This window comes from Pyxicephalus adspersus, chromosome 4, assembly GCF_032062135.1.
Source record: "Pyxicephalus adspersus chromosome 4, UCB_Pads_2.0, whole genome shotgun sequence".
NCBI classification, from domain to species: domain Eukaryota; kingdom Metazoa; phylum Chordata; class Amphibia; order Anura; family Pyxicephalidae; genus Pyxicephalus; species Pyxicephalus adspersus.
In genome coordinates this window covers 141,825,086-141,843,979 of record NC_092861.1, presented here as the reverse complement: position 1 = coordinate 141,843,979, position 18,894 = coordinate 141,825,086, and the positions used below count along the sequence as shown (strand labels likewise).

General features: G+C 37.7%; 1 protein-coding gene across 1 annotated transcript in view; it reads right to left on the bottom strand.

The window, feature by feature from the left end:
- The window catches only part of PPP2R5A (protein phosphatase 2 regulatory subunit B'alpha), a 77,569-nt gene that overhangs the window by 26,093 nt on the left and 32,582 nt on the right, over positions 1-18,894 (bottom strand). Inside the window, exons 2-3 of the mRNA XM_072409837.1 lie at positions 14,974-15,170; positions 5,329-5,430 (exon numbers count right to left, since the gene is read on the bottom strand). Coding sequence (XP_072265938.1) covers positions 5,329-5,430; positions 14,974-15,170 — 299 coding nt within the window. The remainder of the gene's footprint in view (positions 1-5,328; positions 5,431-14,973; positions 15,171-18,894) is intronic.

The window sequence follows — 18,894 nt, the reverse complement described above, 5'->3', positions numbered from 1 at the left end:
ATATATATCTCACCTTGCTCTACTACAGCCCCTGAAAAATCCCTGTACAAATTTCAACCTTTAAATTTCACACCTGCTCAGGGCTATGTATACCTAACTCACCCCTGTCCACCAACTTACCCAAAGTGACCATGCTGGAGTCCAGCAACAAAACGTTTCAGGCACAGAAAACTGTTCTGTGGGAATTATGTTGTTCCCCCCATATCTAGAATCATTGGCTTGGACACTGAGGTTCCATAAACTGCTTGTGGTGCCTACAGTAAAGCTTTTTTTTTTTGTCACAGCTTTGCTGCATTGTGATATCACAGCTGCTCAATAAAATAAGAAAATATGCGAAAAAAGCTAAATGCATTACATCGATGCATAGGTTTTGAAACCCTCTCCCTGACACATTCTAAGAACATTTGTTAATTCAGCACAAATAAGTGCAAAACAATTTTTTTTTAACATTTCAGTAGAACATATAATTAATCTGCCCCTGATATGAGTCTAGGCTTGTGTTCTACTCAAGAGGAAACTAGTCAGCCAACATTCTCAGAAAATTCTAAATATTATGTGAAAGTTACAGAGGCTATAAATAGGCTGAGGATTTCTGAAATAAAAGCAGAACTAAAGTTTCACTTTTAAAAAGCCACAATCAGGCAGGTCCATTTTTGCAGAAAGGGGCAGGTGATGTCCCTTCTGCAATAAACCCTTCTACCTGTCTGATAGCTCCAGGTTTCTTGCAAAAAGCAGAGCTGCGCATGTGTAGCATCAGCTCCAGGATACCCGGCAATCCCAGGCATGTGCCAGGAACCTCCAAGGGTCTGAGCTGGAGTTGTGTCATCCTGGCCCAGCAAATTGAAACAGCTGAAAATAGTCTACAGGAAGAGAAGAAGAAAAAAATATGGTGGCGCCCTTTGAGGGAACAGAGACTAGTATTGAGTATTGTGGAGTATTGTGGGTTTAGCTTGTTAGGTGCCAAAGAGCTTAGAATGCCAACAGATTCCTTAGAGAGGCTTCCTATGATATTTAAACTAAAATGGGTTTTCACAATGTATTTAAGTTTAATGTTTTGTATGGTGCTCATTGATAAAGTAGAGTGAATATTGCTATTCCTTTTCCATCATGTACGGACACAGTAACCACACTTGTGCCCATACCATTTATAAAACTCAAGCTATGGTATGTGTAGCTGATAAAGCCAAGCTGACATTTCTCCGTCGCATGCTGGGAGTCCCTAAAAATTATGCAATCTTTCAGTAAGCAACGCATGATGTGGGCTGCACTTTTAAGTCCCTTTACGCTATTGCAATGATGAGACCTGAGCTCTCAGACTTTCAGGTGCTTTCTAACTCACAAGGGCCAGTTCACTGTATAATTGAGAATCATTGGATAGTGTGGAATGTCAGAAAACATGCTAAAACCCCTAGATTGCAATGACTTCTACCCTGGCCAGGTTCGTCTTTAGTTTAGCTTTGATATGTTTTTATTCCCTATAGGTTTACAGTTTAAAATGACTAAGTCTGTATATAAAAGAATGGGTTTGGCTATCGTTTATCAATTTTTCAAAATTTACTTTAGAACTTTTTTTTTTTTTTTTTTTTTTTTTTTTTTTTTACAGACACCAGTGGAAAGATATTTTTTCACAGATGTATTATGTGAGCATTCCATTATTCCATTATACTTTGGTTCGGTAATGGGTTATGCAAGGTTTTCTCACCAAGGTTCCCTAGGGTTGCTCCAGAGGTTTCTAGGCATTCCATGATCCATTGATGTTTTTAGCTATCTGTAAGGATGACCTTCTTCCCAATGGCCAGCCAATGAAGATGCATTCTACTTACTGAGCACCATGGTAATTTACTATGGGTATAGTATTTATAGCAGAGGGATCCCTGGCGACCAGTAAGGGACCCCCAATTTTAACTAGAAAGACTGTGCTAGTGCGTATGGTTTTATTTTTTAATTTCATAATTAGTATCTAGGGAAAAGTACTTATCCTCTTTACCTTAGTTTACATTAGAGTGCCAACCCCAAGATTTTGAAAGATGATCAATAAAAATGACAGGGAAAGCTGGGGGAAAAGGACTCCTGGTTAGATGTCTGGCAGCAGAATAATATCCCTTATAACCAAGAGATCCTTTTCCCATCAAGACGCCAATTCCATGGAAGGCATACTCATAAATTTCTGAAATTGACGAAAAACCTTCTCATCCTGTCCCCTGAGAAAGCCTAACGGTGAAACGTGTCGGGTTAGAGACAATGTGCACAATCGCTTACTCTCTTTTATAAAAATATATAGCTTCCTCTGTATAGTGATTTGGCAGAATCTCCCAGTGAAACGGAACTGGGAGATGTCTATCTAAAAAATTATGTGACACTTTGTTATGACACCCCTCTCACGATTGTGGTTTATGTATACGTTTGTATGATAATTTAATACATGTTCCTTGATTTTTTGCCAAAAAAAACCCCAGCTTTCTCTGTTGTTTTTACTAATCTAATTTCATAATTATTTTGATCATTGCTGCGTAGTTTGTTCTGGTAAGAAACAGCTCCCACTTCCTGCTTGCTTAAAACAAGGTAAATCCCTGTCCTTGCTGATATTTTTATCATCTTTTATAGAACCTCACATCCATGTCAGGGTATTCCCTTGGTCTAGATCTGCCCTCGCTCAGAGATGGTTTTCTTGTCCCAATGAGCATGCAGAAAGTGAGGCTTTGCCGGGATTAAAAGCAAAAGGCCAGACAAGTAAGCTGTTGTCTGTAATTTTATTTTTAAGGACAAATTTTCCATTTTAAACATCCTGCACCTTTAAAGGCTTCTTCTTGTATTCATACCATGTGATAGACACAGAGGCTTCTTAGTCACAAGATATAATGGGTGTTCTACACAGGCAGTTACTAGACAATGATCACTTTGTACTATAATGTACAAAATCTCATCAGTTTGTGTTGGGTGGGGGAGAAAGCAATCTCCTTTAACCTCTGATCGGTTGCTCATCAAACACTTCCCCTGTGAAGAAACTATACCTGCATGCTTTTGATTCTGTATAGGATAAAAAAAAACTGGGAAAGGCCATTACTCATTTGTTCTTAAAGACAACCTGCATATAAAGAATTGCTAATTGTGGCCTAACCAGTCAGCACATTGGGCCTGATTTATTAAAGCTCTGCAAGACTGGGGAAGATAGACTTTCATGGAGAAACCTGGGTGATCTAGCAAACCTGGAATGGATTTGGTACAGGATAAAAACATTTGCCAACAGTTAGCAAATGACTTAAGAATCCCTTCCAGGTTTGCTTTATCACCCAGTTTCACTCATCGTCTTCAAAAGCTTAATTAATCAGACGCATTGCCTTTAAGCCAGAACCATGGAGCGGCTGTCCATATACCAGTAATCTTTTGTATGCCCTCTCTATTTCACTCTTTTTCCACGATTTGCTTTAATGGAACAACTGGGCAGCATGGTGGCCTTTGCAGTGCTGGGTCCCAGGTTCAAATCTCGGACAGGGCACTATCCGCATGGAGTTTGCGTGGGTTTCCTCCAGGTGTTATGGTTTCCCCCCCACATTCCAAAAATTTGCAGTTAGGTAATTGGCTTCCCCCTAAAAAAATTGACCTGCGGTAATGACATATGACTATGGTATTGAGATTAGATTGTGAGCTCCTTTGAGGGACAACTAGTGATATGACTATAGACTTTGTACAGCACTGCATAATATGTTGGCGCTATATAAATACTGGCTAATAATAATAACTGCACCTTTACAGAAAGTGAAATTATCAAGTGAGCCCCTACTCCCTGACCTAAAATAAACCCACCATGGCTCTTTACAAATTTCTCTAGCCCACATTCAGATGGTCAGCAAGTTTCTTCTTTGCTTACATTCCCCACATTCCAATGTTGCAGTAAATGCGCCTGCATATTAAAGTCCTGTAGTCCAGTGCATGCTTTTATGACAGTTCCAGGAAGTGATCAGGAAGATGAGAGATTATTTCAGAAGGGACATCGCCTGTTTGTTTTACAGCATGGAAACAAAGTCACACATGGGCAAGTGTCTATGCCAGAAGGGACAGGTAAAGGCGAGTATCATGGGTTTAGTTCCGCTTTAGGAAAAAATTGAGCCGTATAAAAAAAATGGAGGGAAAAAAAAACACATCTGCACTACTAACTTTATCAACAGAATATCACATCGCACAGGACATTCAATATGGTGGAGCATTTACACGTTTGATTATTGGGAGATGACCCTGCCCAAAGTCCAAAGCATATAAATTATACGGTGCAATTACATAGTAAAATGCAATCTTTAACAAGCAAAGAGAGTTGAGAATGGGCCCTTATAATTGATAATTGTTTTATAGGAACACCTTTACAAATAATTTTATACTGGAAAGAGTGAGCAAGGGTTAGTGGGAGCAAAATACAACCAACTATACTTCAACAAGCAAGAAAACATCTACAGTTCCTATGTGCTAGTCTGTATAGTACAGAAGTAACTGACATTGTAAAGCAGATCCTTTGCTACAATTAACATTGAATTTTTGCAGCAGCTTACTCTGAAATAAATGCACATAAAAGGGTGGCATTGTTCAGGAGAACCTAGAGAAGAGATTCTCCTATATCAGTTTCAAAGCTTCACCTTGCATATAAATATTTATAAAATACTCACAGAAACGAGAGTTCTTTAAATATTATCATGCATTGAAAGTGATACTTGTGTTAAAGCTACCACATTCATATACTGAGTTTTTACAAATTCAAAACTGCTTAGCTGAATATGACAGCCTGCTGTACAGAAAGCAGATTTATCAAATATCACCCATAATTCCAATTTACACATTTCGCAAACATTCCACCTCTTCTGTCAACGTCCCAATTCCTTTGAAATTAAAGTTAATGTTTGCCTGTTTTTGAAAAGTAACCAAACAACATGGCAGCTTATCAATCCGTTTTCTTTCAGGTTGAACAATCTTATGTCTGTGGGTGCTCCCCAATGATGGCTGTTTAAGGGGAGAAAATATCAAAATGGCCTGCAGAATTACAAGGTGCACTCACAAACATTTAAACACCCAATGAGTACCCCAGCTGGGAGGGCTTTGAAACACCAAGCAGAATGAAATCACAAATCACTGTGTGCACCGACTAAAAAGTGACTGCTAATGCCTTGACCAACCCAACAGATCACAATACAAAAAGAAAACAACAGTAACTTCCTGTGTCATGTGAAACCTGAACTGAAAACATCTTTTGTTTCTGAGCAGAAAAAAAAAGGAGTAAAATATGAACTGAACAAAAACCCAATAGCACGGTTACCATCACATGAAACGTTGTCTAATGCTCACCTGTATGTGAGGCCAAGATGCTTCTAGCGTCGGCTCATCCTCCTCAGGATCAAAGTCAGGATTGTCGCTTGGTGGGAGAGTTCTAAAAATATTGGAGCTAATCTGAAACAAAAAGCATAAAACACTGGTTACTAACCAAGAATAGCTTATGATAATGAATTGATTTATTTTATAATATGAAATGCCATATAATTTTTATCTTTTGGTTTACAGTCATGTAATATTGGATACACCAAAGTATATCCACTGAGATTTAATAGAACATAGGTCAAATGTTTACCCCAATGAAGGGATTTGAAGTAAAATGTTCTCAACCTTTTTAACAAGGGCAACCCTTGAAATAACTTTCAGGTCTTCAGGGAACTCCTGCAATAATTACTATATCCACAGCTCACAGTATAATATTGTGGTGATCAGTGGGAAGAATTCCTCTTACATTGCTGGCCATTGGGAAAAATGTCACCCTTACAGATAGCCAAAAAGATTGTTGGTGAGACTTAAACTGACCTAAGGGTCTCAAACTGCTCATTGCTCAAGGAACCCATAGAAACCTTAGGGTTCCACAAAACACTGGTTGAGAAATGCTGTTGCAGTGGGTTGTTGCTGTGTGTGTTTTCCTATACTGATTTACAATTCCTATAATGTACCCCTAATTTTAGCAAACATTTACACATTCACAATTAGGCGATTTAAACAACTTGTTTAAAACAACTTTATTGTTCAAAACTCTTAGACAGGAGATGTTGCATCCAACCAACATGGAAGACAACTCCTCTTCTTGAGTTTAATCATCCCCTATGTATATTGCTGCCAGCAGAGAATGAGAAGATTATCAAACAAGATAAAGCCGTAAAAGAAACACAAATACCAAATTAGCCGGAGGTCCGATTATCTGACAGAATAATTAATGTTTTTGGGAAACTGTAATCGTGCTATGATCTAAAACCTCCATACAAGCATCAAATCAGAAAAGGATTATGCTAACTGACTTGCTGAAAGTGGAAAAAGTGTTTGCAGTCAGCTGTGATATCATTCAGGAAATCTCACTTCCTGCAAGAAGGAGGGGGAACCTGGACAAGAAACATGAAAGCTCTGGAAGAAGAACTCTGCCAACAGTCGCTGCTATGATTCACAGCTGAGGGGTTGGATTAGATCAGTGAAGGTCTCTTCTAGGACTGCAACAAAGCGGGATACATTATAGCCTAGTACAAATGCTTAATAATGGACTGAACAGATACAAATAACTATTTCCAGCAATCATTATAAGTTTCACTTTGCAAATTTGCAATTAAGACAGGTGGTTATTGCAGAAAGGGACAGGCACAATCTCTTACCTGCCTGATCACCACCCAACATGTCAAATTTTGCACAGCTCAGCATTGGTTTGCTGCTTTAAAGTTTCGGCACCATACTTCAGAATATACCCAACATTGTTACAGAACTAGAAGGAAATTCTACAATATCATTAAAATGCACAATTGCTGCTGTTCTCTATAGAAAGGGGAGGACAAGCAGGAGGCGCAACCTACATCCACCCAATGATTTACAACGGTGGCTCACGTTATGTAATTTAACCATTCAGTACAGAAGATTGCTGAACAACATCACAGAACCGCTGTACTAATGCTTGATATTCATCCAGGACGATGATAAATGATAGTCTGGGGCAATAAATATTTAGTTTTTTATTGGGGCAGAAAGGATTAGTTAATTTAGACACACTTACATGTAGTCCCCGAGTTAAGGACATCTAATATACGAACAACTCCTAGATACGAGCGGGTGTGCAGGACAGAGGCTTGATGGGGGGAGGGGTGGTTTGCATGACTTGTAGAATACATTTTTTGCTGTTCTGCAGCCTCTTATAACTCTAATGACCAAAATAAAATCTGCAGTTGTTTCTTTTTGAATATCAAAGCACAGCTTGCTCCAGAAGTTAATGAAGGTCATAAAGTTTTGGGTTTTTTTTTGCTTTGTTTGTGATTACCTCACAGTGAGGATTCTATAAAGTAACTGATACCATGCTGCCTAATAATATGTTGAGACAAACATCTGTCCTACCTGCAGCTCTATGTCTCAGTCACTATATAAAATTTGTGTAATAATAATAATAATAATAATTTATTATATTAATGTAGCTTTTCCGACTTACATACAAATTCAACTTAAGAACAACCCACAGTTCCTATCTCCTAGGTAACCCGGGGACTACCTGTATTTTAAATTGAATTATTTTGCCTGTATAAGAACCAATCCCAATTGTCTGGATATGGTATTTTTTCACATAGCTATTACAATACTGAAAGCCTCCATTTTTCACAATTTTCATACATTTTATCTTGTATAATCTCAGAACTCTTATGGAATTTTTCCTAAAACATGACAATAACAGTTTATTTAAATGATCACATAAAAGAAATACAATTACCATAAAAATAGTTTGTTGTAATCAATGCACAATGACAATTTGGGTAATATGGGAAATTTTTTTCAACGCGTTTCGCAGACACGTTATCCGCTTTCTCAGAAAAATAACCTTGAGATGAAACACATTTCAATCATTAATTACATTTTTCCCTGCTTACAATACACCATTAAAGACTGGACATTGCTCAACTAAGAAATCTTTTGAAGCCGGATGGGAAAAAATTGTATGCAGGTGGCAGCCCCTGTATTGTGACCCATCTCTTCAGTAACCATCCAAAAACAGCCGGGTGGATACTGAAATGTGCCAGTTGGTACGTCCGCCTAAAAGGGGCTGGGGAGAACACTGCTGGACAAACAGCATCAAAGGGAGAAAAGGACAGAGCCCAAACTTCTATCTACAGTAATTTAGGATGTTCCTATAACCCCTGGTGATCATCTACAATCTATTCAGAGGAAAACAGATTATTTTGGTAGGATTGGTAGTATATGCTTTCTACTTGGTGGTTGAGGCTCTGTCCTTTTCTCCGTTTTGCCATTTATCCAGTCATCAATGGTGTATTGGAAGAGGAGAAAACGTAATTAATAATTGAAATTGGTTTCACCTGATTATTTTCCTGAGGAAGCAGATTACATGTCTGTGAAACGCTTTAAAAAATGTACCATTATAACCCAAATAGTCATTGTTCATTGATTATATTAATTGTTTGAATAATTCATCATTAAGTACCAATTTATCATTGTTCATTGATTGCAACAAACTGTTTTTATAGTTATTCTGAGACTATAAATGCCTAAAAGATCCCTTGAATCACTTTCCAGCCCTTACTATTAACATTGGGATGTGGCATAATATAAAACTTATGGGTGAAGTAACAGATCAACAATAAGTACAGCATTTTATCTTCAATGAAAATGGCTTTCTTTAGCTTTCCTCGACAAACAACTCACAATGATCACCACTATGAATGTTATGATAAATAGTGAGACAATGTTTGTGAATAGATCAACACATTACTATTGTATGGCGTTTACATAACACAAATAATATTTGAACAGAATGATAGGTATTTCTTTTTTTAACTGAACTAACCAGATTGACAGAAAAATGCCTTTTACAACAATACTGTACAGGTACAGTTGTGTTAATAAGTTTGCACCTCTAGCAGAATTTCTAGAATTCTTTCTGCACCGACATGACAACTCAGTCTTCTTACAATACAACAAGAACACTGATGAAGCTTCCAAACTTCTGAAACAAAATCACTTGGAATGAGGATCATAACTTAATATAATATGATGATTGATAAACTTTGAACTTTAGGTTCTATACAATAATCTTCAGGATTGCAATGTTTCCTGTACGGCTGTAGCAGCTCATCAACTGATTTCCGTTGATGAATGGAATTATAGCCATGGTTTACATATACTACATAGATGATGGCAAGCAAGTTTGAACAGCTGCATGCAGTTTGGATTAAATGTCTTTATAACAAACACTAGGTTGTATCTGTACTGGCAACCAATGACTCCGAGTGCACAGCTGGCCCAAGGGCAAAAAGAAAAGTCATGGAAGTTAGACTTATGTTTTAAGAAGGTCCCCTTATGCTAAAACTAAAGCTTTTGTATATTAATATTTTATTTAGCATTGCCCATATCCTACTTTTCCCTCCGTAACAACATGCTGATAGTACTTTTTAATAGACCCATTCGATTTTTATAACATACCTATATTTTAGGCCTAGGGATGCAATCATCGGGTCTCGGTGCATTTCCATGCAATGTGGGCAGATTATGGCTGATGGGGGGAGCTGCAAGGGTATTAACATGAAATCATCACAGCACCCCGTTTCCCAGGTCCCCCCAGTACTGATGTACCAGCAGGCTGGCTCTCGGGTGGACAAAATCCTTTGGCATATACTGAAAATTGAAATATCTTGATGGGTAGGAGTCAGTCTTGAGGAGCAAGCGCCACTAGGCAGGTTGCATTTGCACCCAGACCCCCCTAGGTAATGTCTACATGTAACCTGCTGCAGCTTCTAATGAAAATTGTGAGAAGCCAACAGTTTGCAGTAAATCAGAGTAAGCAAGGAGAGGACTCTGTACAACTGAGGCTGAAGGGAAGGCTGGAATTCAGCTTTAAGCAACCAAATATTTATATAGTGATTTGGTTTTGGAATGGTTTTATAAAAACCCCAGACATTACACTGAAGCAATTATTTAACAATATTAGTTGCTACATTTTAACAAAGTTTACACTCATTGATACAATGACCCGTTTATTAATTTCTGTACATGTACAAAGACTTGCAGACAATTGGTTTGAATGGAAAATTTGTCCTGATCTACAACAACCCACACTGGAAATGTAAAGTATATCAAAACGCTTACAATGAACTTATTTTCTTCCTGCTGGTCTGCTAAATCTATGATTTAGATATATCTGTATAAGTGTACAAAATAATTGTTGATTTTTGTCAGCAATTAACGTCCTCTCTGTACACAAACAGTGGGATTGAAATGTACAGAGGTCAATGTTCTGTGTAATCCATCAGAAATGAAATAGATCAAGCTGACAACACCTGTTAGGGAACTCAGAGCTGTGTTGGCACGTCAAAGAACAAGATATTATATATTTATGTCACATTTAGTTATTATTCATGGGGAAATGTGAAAGTTATTCTAGATAAGTACTACATATATTTATTTTTATTCTGCTGTGACAACAACTTGTACGTCTTTGCTACTTTGTTCTGCATGCAAGTTAAGATTGTCACTTTTGCAAATTTCCAGGGGAAAAATACTTTTTTGGAAACCCAATGAAAGTGCAATTTTAAATTGTGCATGCAAAAAGCAAATTTATATTAGATTTTGCATTATTTACATTACATAATATCCATTAGCCATCTTGCCCAGTCAGTTCATCAGCACTGGTTAGTAGTTGATAAAGGGATGTCTCCATCAAAAAGAGAAGTGAAGTTATCATTTACTCACAGGAAGTGCTTTGTATGAATTACTTTTATACTTTACCAGGAACCGGCCATGTAATACTGCAATTTATCTGCGCTCCAAACATCCCTATTTTCTGTGCTTTTATTTTATAAGTCCCTTGTCAATAGATTTATAAAAACAAAACAAATGATATTGAGATGCAAGATGGCTCAGTGGTTAGCACTCTGGCTTTTTGAAGAGCTAGGTTCCAGGTTCGAATCTCGGCCAGGACACTATCTGCATGGAGTTTGCAGGTTCTCCCCGTGTTTGTGTGGGTACTCCGATTTCCTCCCACATCCCAAAAACATGCGGTTAGGTTAATTGGATTCCCCCAATGTGACCCGAGACTGTATTAATGACATATGATTATGGTAGAGACATTAGATTGTGAGCCCCTTTAAGGGTACAGTTATTGACAGGAGTATGAACTTTGTACAGGGCAGCATAATATATGGCGCTATAGTTATTAATTATAACAAAATGAAAAGAGAAAATATGGAGGTGGACAGAAAGGGGCCATATGGTTCTGTGAAATGGTGGTACCTGCCCATTATGCAAATATAGGACCATAACAACTTAAGAGGTGGAAAACACACTGCGATGTGCAACCAGATGGGATAAAGCCAAGAGGTAAAATAGTTCTTGTCCTGCACTTCTCTCCATTACACCATACAACACACATTGCTTCTGCCCCATTCACAAATATTGCCATAGTGGCTTGCAAAGGACCATGGAGTTTGTTCTGCTATTGACAGGCCATGTGACTAAAGTTGGTCTAAACCCAGCCCTATACAGCCCAATATTTTAGCAAAGTATGCATGAACTATGTGTATTATAACGTAACATTTCAGGGTTTGCAATAGGTTCTCCTTTAAACGACACACAGAGAAAAGTCCTGTAAGCAAGAAAACTCGAAACAAATAATTCCCAGTTTGGAATAACCTGTACAGACTAATCAAAACCAGAACACGCCTGCCAGAAAGAAGGTATTTAATGAGCAGGAAAAACATGAAGAGGGTGGAAATGTCCAAAATCCAGGTCAACAAGCAGCTGACAAACTCAAGGCAGTGTCATGGAAGCCTGGTTGATACACGTAATGGCACTATAAAAAAAAATTGCCTAAAATACCACATAGAAAGAGTTTAGCCCCATAGAAACTATATGCAGAATTCTGGTAAAGATTTCTAAAAAGGTTAAAACAGCTATTGCATTATACAGTGCCAAAAATCACAGAAACAACCAACAGTAGCAAAGGAAATAACAGATATTGAAAATGTGATGTTATACAGCAGCTCTGTAGGAAGCATATAGACAAGTGATAAGAAAAAGATGAGGAAATGAAAATGGTGATCTCTATTTGGTAAGTCACATTAGGTAGATATATTTACTGTGACCCGTTTTATCCCTGGCCTGTTCTCCGAGCATGTATATATGACGTCTCCTAAGGTGAAACGCGTTGGGCAGAGCCAAATTGGCCCGTATTGTAAGTAAACATTGACATGTGATGTTCCTACAATTTCAGTCTCTGGTATGCGATTGGTCTTCCATTCTTTGATTCAAATGAAAGGGCTCAATTATTGTGCAGTGTTTGTTGAATTATTATGAAATAAACAAACAATTGTTTGACAATGTAATTAAAATTAAAGTACATGATAAAAAGCCCAAATCACATCAACTCCATACAATTATTGTGCTTTTCAGTACAAGCTTCATGTTGAGCAGCGAGTACCACACTGATATCAACACAATGGGGCAGATTTATGAAAGCTCTCCAAGGCTGGAGAGGATACACTTTCATCAATGAAGCTGGGTGATCCAGCAAACATGAAATGGATTTCCTATAAGTAATTTTCTATTTGTAAGCAAATGCTTTGAATCCTGGATCAGATCCATTCCAGGTTTGCTAGATCACCCAGCAAAAAAGTAAAGGACTGTACATAGCTTTAGGTGAGATAGGTCAACCACTGTTGCGTAGAAGATATTGTAAAAATGGGTACTCTTTGTAATTTTGATAAAAAGGCTTCCAGTATTAAAGAGGAACTAAAGTTTAACCTTTAAATTTGTATGATCAGGCAGGGCAAAAAGAGACGGGCATATCCCTTCTGCAATAATGTGACCTACCTGCCTGACGGGTTGTGACGGGTTTCTGACAAAAACTTTAACTGCACATGCGCAGTGTAAGCTTTAGTTGACAGGAAACCTAGCATTCCCAACATCCTTTGAGTGTGCCAGGATGACATAGGATTATGTCATCCCAGGATGTCCAATAAAGATGGCCGAGGATCTTCCAGAAATGGAAGAACAGAAGGAGGAAGGCAACGCCTTGCACTGGAACACTAGCAGGTGAGTTTGCTGGGTTTAGTTCAGTTTTACTGCTGCACAAGGACTGATGGAAATGGAAATCAGACCAAGTGGGAAGAATGGATGAAACATACAATAAAGAATTCTTGTGCTTTCGGTGTGTAAAGTATAATCACTCTAATGACAGATAAACCATTAGATGTATGCACGGCAATTTAGACTACGCAGAGAAACAAGTTGGTTTAATGGACTATGAACGACTATGGTGGCCATTATGATGAGAGCGGAGAATTGCCAAGGCAATCGCTTTCCCAGAGAGTGGGTACCTGATAAAGAACTCCAGTACACTGCTAAATAAATAGATAAATTATACAGATGAGAGCCTTTTTCCCCACCAAAGCATTCATATTTCTGTACATTCAATCTTGCTATTTCCACAGCTCTCTCACAATGCAAAGCCTTGCATTGTTGGGCAGGAGACTTTTTTTTTGTGGCGATGCAGTTCAGTGACACGGGTCACCATTTTTCCCTAACCCAGCAGACTAATTAGCTCATCTTTAGTTATCTCCTAAATAAAAGCATGTTCCAACCACTTCAGTACAAATGAATGGTTCCTTGTGCTGCTTCTCCCTCCTCTAGTCTAATATTTGCTGTATAGAACAGTGTTCCTCAACCAGGGTCCCTCCAAATGCTGCTAGGAGTTCCTTGAGAAATCTATGGGGTTCCCTGAAGACTTGAAAGTTATTTCAAGGGTTCGTTCCCCCATGGTAAAAAAAACCTTGAGGCTGTTATGGAGACTTAAAAAAGCCAGGCACTAGTACTAATAAAAAAGATCTCATCAGGTATGGGATTAAAGTGTACAGAGACGTCCAGGAGTTCAGCCTTAAAAAAAAAAAGCTGTGCACAAGCTACAAATGGAAAAAGTAAGAGAGCCTGCACAGGGATGCAACTAGAAGCAATAGCAGAAACAGCTCTCGAAAAAAAAGTATTTTATACAACTATAGCTCTTTTATAAAAGTATCCCAGAAAATCTGCAAACGATTAGTAACAGCAGAATAACAAGTATTACTGTGGGTAGGGTTGTTTACATAAAATAGGCAAGTTCAGCTATATCTGTTGGATATGTTGGCTTTTTATTCCTAACATAACTTAACATGACTATTGCCAGATACTGAAACCAGTTTTTAACTTGGAGCTCTGCCATGCCTCCACCTCCCCAGATTACTCCGGTATCCATAAAATATTTCATTTCATGGCGCTTGATAAAGTTATTTTTTTAAGCCATTGCTTCAATCCAGATGATGGCTTAAAGTCAGTGGGAGTGTTGGAGAGGCGAAAAACAAAAAAATAAAGGTAAAATCATTGTATGCCCAGTAGGAAATGTTCACTAAGAGGACAAAGAAGAAGCAAAAGTAATTAAAGATTTGAGGAACTGCAGACTGTGATAAGTTTTTTCTTTTATCTTGTTTTGTGCATCATGGACAAAAAAATTAATTATTGAATGTATTGAAGGAAAAATAGTAATGCAGCTCTTTAAATGTTTAAACCTCAATTTTTAACCTTTTACATTACCAATATATCTCGGTGGCTCAGTGGTTAGCACTCTGGCCTTTGCAGCGCTAGGTCCCAGGATCGAATCTCGGCCAGGACACTACCTGCAAGAAGTTTGCAGGATCTCCCCGTGTTTCTGTGGGTTTCCTCCAGGTACTCGGGTTTCCTCCCACATTCCAAAAACGTGCATTTAGGGTAATTGGCTTCCACAAAAAAGTTACCTCAGACTGTGTTAAAGACATAACTATGGTAGGGACATTAGATTGTGAGCTTCTTTGAGGGAAAGCTAGTGACATGACTATGAACTAAGGCGCTGCATAATATGTTGGCAATATAAATACTGTATAACAATGTATTAAAGGGAAGATAATAACTTACCATTTTTGTGATATCTGGGTAGGCAGTCTCTACAATCACCCCTCGATTTGTGGATACATATTCAACCAGCTCGTTCAAAGTGGCTCTCTTTATTTCTTTGCTCTTCAGATCAGATATCGAGTCCATAAAATCAAAGAGCACGCAGCACTGCTGCAGCTTCTGACAGAAGAGGTCTTGCTGGTCATTGGAAGTGGCATCTACAAGCAGAGTAAAAGCAGAGATAAGTCATTTGTTTTGTGCTCACACCTGGCTGGTTACACCTATACCAATAAAACAGGTCTTAGATTCTATCTGAAGCCATACAAAGGTTTCTTATTGGTTGTAAGCAAAATCCTCACAAGAAAAAAAAACAAACAAATTACAAAGATTAAAACAAACTCATAATTATCCATCAATGGAGAAGAAACATGACAATGTTTAGAAAATGTGAGACCAAGTGTTGTGGCAAATTGTGAACGGTTTACACACAAAGGTTCATATCAGCACCTTTTATAGCAACTCAATGCAAAAATAAAGAATAGGGCACTCTATAAATCATTATAAATAAAAATAATAAATGTATGGGGTAGAAAAAGGTCTATGGTATTCTTTACCACATAGTGCAGATTAAAAAGTTATCATGTTGTGTTATACTTGAAAAAAAAAATACCACTATAAAGACCATCCCAGTCTTCAGGGGAAATATAGGTATTGTTTACATTTGTGATCTTTAAATGTTTACTACACCAGAAACCAGTGCAAGCCGTATACCTGATATATCTATATACCTTGGTATAGCCTTTGGATATTAGGCAGGTTACATCAAATAATAAGGATGCAGATTAGCCGAGGTCTGGTTTGCAGCTAAAAACTATTTACAACATATGCAGAAAAAAAAAAGGAAGCAGAGTTAGCTAATATGCCCAAAAGGGAAACTACATTACAGGTAATAGGACTACACAGGGGACACCTAGGAACAAAGCACTGGGGAAGTGTTTCCATGAGCACAATGCACAGAACAGAAGCAACGTGCCAGCAGTCCTTATAATTCTTTTAACCTTCCAGTCCTTTGACAAAAGACTAAAGTTTTTACCAATATGCCATTCTTCCAATATTATGAGGTTAATCCAAACCAAGGGTTGTGGTTACATGATGGCAAGTGTAAGGGATGCGGATTCTGCGGATTCAACATGGCACCTGTAAGGATTAGGTGAAAGAAATCTACATAGGGTGTACAAACTATAAAAAGAAGTTACAACTTTTAGTCGATGAAATATATCTCCAGAAAGTAACATAACTGCAAAGTGTGTATATATATATATATATATATATATATATATATATATATATATATATATATATACACACACACACACACAGCTAGATAGATAGATATTTTTCCAGGAACCAGGGCTGCAGTTATTGGAGAGGAGATTTGCCAAGATTCTGTACTGGTGACATTCTAAAAGAAGGATGGGCCTTCTGCAAAAGGATGCCTCTACTGTTTTTTTTTTTACTATTCTGTGTGAGAAGGATCCCCTCGGGTGGGGAAAAAAGTCCCACTCGGGAGACTTTTATGGATATATATATATATATATATATATATATATATATATTGTTTAAACTCATTGTGTGTCTATAGTTTTTAACAAGATGTAATAAATAAAAGTATTTTAACATTATTGTGAGGATTTCATGAACTGTATAGAATTGCTTTAAAAGTCTCCCATTATTTCGAAATGTTTTGTGTTCAAAGAACGCCATCTTTTCTGAAAGTGGTCACCATTATCAAGACAAATTGAAAAACTAACTGCAGCTCCAACATGCCATGTATGTAAAGTAAAATATTGAGTTTTTTCCCCCAAACACTAAGCACGTCAGTAACGGCGCCATTATCATTTTCATCCCCGCTAGCAGCACAGCAGCCATAACTATTGAGTAAGATTTCTTTTTTGGCTAAAAAATTTCCACCCACTGAGATTCTATACAATTACCTACAAAGCACAATGCAAATTTAATAAAAGCATGTATTCTCTCTGCCAACTAATACTGTATTTTGATCAAGGGAACATTATAGGTTAGTGGGCACAATTCTAGGAAAGCAAGCCTCAGATTTTAGGACAACCCGTGTACAAGTCAGGTAGAAAGTTAGCTACTGAGAGTGAACACAAGAATAATAATTATTGTTCTATTATCAGGTGCGGTAAACATTCATGCATTTTCCCAACATTATAAACAATCTTCTGTTAGTGTTGCTTTGTCCAATTCATCCCACATAAAGTCTAATCCAACAAGGAGACCATCATAGCGATGAGCTAATACAAATGTGTGCAAAGTGTTTCCGTCAGGAGATTTATTCCTACTGTTACACCAACGGGGGGCTGGAATGAAGATGACAGAACTAGAAGTTCCACAAAAATGTTTGTATCAGGTATGGCAGGTGATGTCCCTTCAGCAATAAGCATTCTTATCTGTCTATCGATCTATTAAATTCTCAAAAATGGATATCTGGCAATCCCAGTTCCCCCAGTGCTTGCCGAGAGTGACAAGCTAGGAATTTTGTCATTGTAGCTCAGAGGTTAGCACTCTAGCCTTTGCAGTGCTAGGTCCCAGGTTTGAATCTCGGCCAGGGCGCTATCTGCATGTATATTATTATTATAATTATTATACATGATTTATATAGTGCCAACATTTTGTGCAGCGCTGTACATTTAAATAGGGGTCTCAAATGACAGACAGATACAGAAAGTGACACAGGAGGAGGGGAGCACCCTGTCCCAAAGAGCTTACAATCTAGGAGGTGGGGGAAGTATGTGCGAGTTTCCCCCGTTTACTCCATCCAAAAACATGCAGTTAGGTTACTTGGATTCCCCCCAAAAACTGACCTTAGATTGTGGTAATGACATAACTATAGTGGGATATTAGATTGTAAGCCCCAGGGTAACTATAACAGGCTTTAGTCATTTTTTTTTTTTACATACATCTCATTACCGATTATGTCCCAGGAGGCAACACCTCATATTTACAGCTGTTACATGTGAACACAGGGCTATCTTCAAAAAGAACTTGGGAAATTATGAAAAGACTTGGCTGTACTGGAAAGACTTAGTTGGCTGCAATTCCTATATTTAGGTCTTTGGTTAGGCTAAAGTTCATCATTCATTTTCACCAAATCATTTATGTGGAAACCATTTCAGGCAGCATAACATTTTGTACTCGGAATAAGAAAGTTTGTTGCCAAAATGTAGATTCATCAGGAAACACCTGCAGAGAATGAGCTTTTGCATTGCCCTTTCTTCTCTTTCTTTTTAAAAATGTAACGACCCTCTTCCTTAACCCCGATATGATAAACTATTCAAGACAGCTTAAGACCTTATAATAAAATATGCTTTTGAATGCCTACATAAAAAAAACAACAGAGATTTGGAGTTTGTTTAAAAAGTAAAAAGGTATCATATGCATCCAGTAGAACAAGATTGACTTTAAATTAGAAAGCTTAAGATGAGCAGAATATTGGGCTCTTGTGAGGTGGAGAGGATGTTCTTCATCTGACTCAGTCATGTGTATTAAACAAGCAATGCACAACACAAAATAAGATAAAAATAAAAAAATAAATAAGCTGAAGTGTAAAAAAAACTGTTTTATGTGCATTACTATCAATTATAAAATTGCTGCTTGCAACATTTCATATTTACCATACTAACAATAATGACCCAATATATTTTTTGGTTGGGAACACAACAAATAATATACATAAATAATATATATTCTCCCCAGCCCCATTTAGCTGGGTGCACCACCCATCACTTTTCAGTAACCAACTACCGTATTTTTCGGCATATAAGACGCTCCGGCATATAAGACGCACCCAATTTTAAAGGAGGAAAATCTAGAAAAAAAAGATTCTGAAAGATTATTCCCCTTCTGATCACCCTGTGCCAA